Here is a 2,907-nt window from a genome sequence, read left to right on the forward strand (position 1 = left end):
CAAGTGAAAGCAAGGCATACTTGGTCAACAGCCATACAGGTCACACTGAGGGTGGACGTATAAACAACTTTAGCACTGTTACAAATATGCGCCACACTGTGAACCCACACCAAACAAGAATGACAAACACATTTCGGGAGAACATTTGCACCGTAACACAACATAAACACAACAGAACAAATACCCAGAAACCCTTGCAGCACTAACTCTTCCGGGATGCTACAATATACACCCCCGCTACCCACTACACCCCCCCCCCCACCTCAACCCCGCCCACCTCAACCTCCTCATGCTCTCTCAGGGAGAGCATGTCCCAAATTCCAAGCTGCTGTTTTGAGGCATGTTAAAAAAAATAACGCACTTTGTGACTTCAATAATAAATATGGCAGTGCCATGTTGGCATTTTTTCCATAACTTGAGTCGATTTATTTTGGAAAACCTTGTTACATTGTTTAATGCATCCAGCGGGGCATCGCAACAAAATTAGGCATAATAATGTGTTAATTCCACGACTGTATATATCGGTATCGGTTGATATCGGAATCGGTAATTAAGAGTTGGACAATATCGGAATATCGGATATCGGCAAAAAAGCCATTATCGGACATCTCTAATTCAAACTCATTTTTTGTTATCCCAGCAGGAACACGACATTGATATAACGTTGATTATACATACATGTCCTTTTAAAAGTGCAAAATAGTCGAATTTGTAAACTCAGACCACGTTGATGTCCAATATTGGATCTAGTTGTTGGTTGGGAAATGATCAAAATTCAATGGTCAAATCAACGTCACAAGCTGATCAAAGCGCATGTTGTTTCAATGTTGTATTTGTGTTGTAGATTATTGGTTGGAAAATGAACAAAATCAACGTCAGAACCTATTATTGATTTTTAAAAAAGCATGTTTTTTTAACGTTATGTTCAAGTTGCTCAGAGTCAGTGTCAGGTTCAAACACTGATGACATCTATTAAACGAGACAAGAAGTAAAGAAATAAACAGAGACAGAATTCAATTTGGCTCAATTGAGGAGAAACGCGGCGACTGTACTCTCTGTACAGTCTTCCACCACGCTCTGACGAAAAAAGGTTTACGTCTCCTCCTTTATTTGGACACTCCCTGTTTACACAATAACATCTGCTTCCAAAGGAATGGGGGGTATGTAAACAGCTCTTGTTTTTGGTCACTTGGAAAAAAAAAAGAAAAAGATGCCTTGTCCTGGATTCAGCTTGAGCAGGTCTTCGATGACAATAGATAACCCCCTCCCGTCTCCTCCCATCGTACACAATGGAATTTTCCAAGCCTTTGCTTGGTGCAACAAAGACAAACTCTTGTCTGTTCATTGGGAACTTGGAGAACGGAACGTTTTTTGATCATTTACATACAATTTTTCTGACAGTCAGGACCTCATTCAACAAGTTCTCTGCCTTGTTTTAAATTCTTGCGCCAAATGTTGGTGCCTTCAGAGGTTCCACTGAACATACTGTAGTTATCTCAGCAAAGTGGGAAGGTCATGTTGGTATATAATCAATAAACCAATAAACAAATAAACAATATAATCAATAAACCGATCCCAGTGTCACGAATGGGCCAAGAACATGTTTGTGTGACTCTAGTCTTTGCATGAAAGAACATACCAGTTGAGCTCCTGTTTCATGTTCTTATTGGTTTTTCTTCACACATTTTACAGCAAACTCTTCACTTTTCTAGCCAGATCAGTCAAGCGGAAGGGCAAAACTCCTCTCCCAGAAGTCGTCCAGCCTGGTGGAACAAATTTTTGGTTCGTCTTTGTTTGGCAACAAAGAAAGCAGCTTGACTGGCGGACTGACGTCTGGGAAGATGATGGACCCCAGACTGGCTGAAGGGAGAGGGAGACCCATCTGGACTGTTGATGACAGAGAGGCGCGCATATCTCCTTATGATTCTCAGGTAAATGTATCTCCTGTGAATAGACTGAAACAGTTTGACCATATTAATCGATCATGTCTTACAGACCCATGATTCCCTCAACCCCAACAATATGGAGTTCTGGATGGACGACACTCCGGGTTACGATGCTCTACTCAGGCGTAAAGAGGCGGGCATACGCCGGGCCAAAGTCTGCAAGTTCCTGGCACTCCTTGCCACCGTCCTGGTTGTGGTTCTCATCGTGGTCATTCCCATTTGCACCGTGAGATCATGAGCTTGTTTCTGACATTTTCTACAGCTGCTCTGTAACCTTGTACTCGCACGGCATCCTGATAGACATGATTTGAATGTGACACGAGAAGTCTGAACTTGTGAAGCACATTATTTTCTTCGGACAGATCAACTGTCAAGTCCAAAGTTGGGACTTCAATAACTTAGGACGCACCATGCATGTTCCATTCCCCGTTATCTTTTCTTAATGCAATGGACCTGTGGAGGGAGAGTGTGATCAGCGCGCCTGCAGGAGCAAAGGTCACCGCCTGTGTCGATGGTGCTGTGTCAGCATGTGCTGACGGCGAGACACAGCTGGCAGGTGATTAGATTACCACGTACCACCTGTGAAATCTGAAAATCTGTTTTCAGAAATCATCGGTTATCTTTTGACCTCATACGTGTCAAATAACTGTCATGAATTTGAAATATACAAGTTTTAAAGGCCTACTGAAATGATTTTTTAAAATTTAAACGGGGATAGCAGATCCATTCTATGTGTCATACTTGATCATTTCGCGATATTGCCATATTTTTGCTGCAAGGATTTAGTAGAGAACGACGACGATAAAGTTCGCAACTTTTGGTCGCTGATAAAAAAAAGCCTTGCCTGTACCGGAAGTAGCGTGACGTCACAGGAGGAAGGACTCCTCACATTTTCCCATTGTTTACAATGCAGCGAGAGAGATTCGGACCGAGAAAGCAACAATTACCCCATTAATTTGAG

At 42.3% G+C, this 2,907-nt stretch overlaps 1 protein-coding gene across 1 annotated transcript in view; it reads left to right on the forward strand.

Moving 5' to 3' along the window:
• Window positions 1-2,273, forward strand: part of LOC133648384 (major intrinsically disordered Notch2-binding receptor 1-like) — a 10,588-nt gene extending 8,315 nt beyond the window's left edge. Inside the window, exons 2-3 of the mRNA XM_062044425.1 lie at window positions 1,713-1,931; window positions 1,996-2,273. Of these exons, the coding sequence (XP_061900409.1) occupies window positions 1,713-1,931; window positions 1,996-2,184 (408 nt within the window). The 3' untranslated portion in view covers window positions 2,185-2,273. The remainder of the gene's footprint in view (window positions 1-1,712; window positions 1,932-1,995) is intronic.
• Window positions 2,274-2,907: the final 634 nt, after the last annotated feature.

Source organism: Entelurus aequoreus, linkage group LG01, assembly GCF_033978785.1.
Source record: "Entelurus aequoreus isolate RoL-2023_Sb linkage group LG01, RoL_Eaeq_v1.1, whole genome shotgun sequence".
In the NCBI taxonomy this organism is placed as follows: domain Eukaryota; kingdom Metazoa; phylum Chordata; class Actinopteri; order Syngnathiformes; family Syngnathidae; genus Entelurus; species Entelurus aequoreus.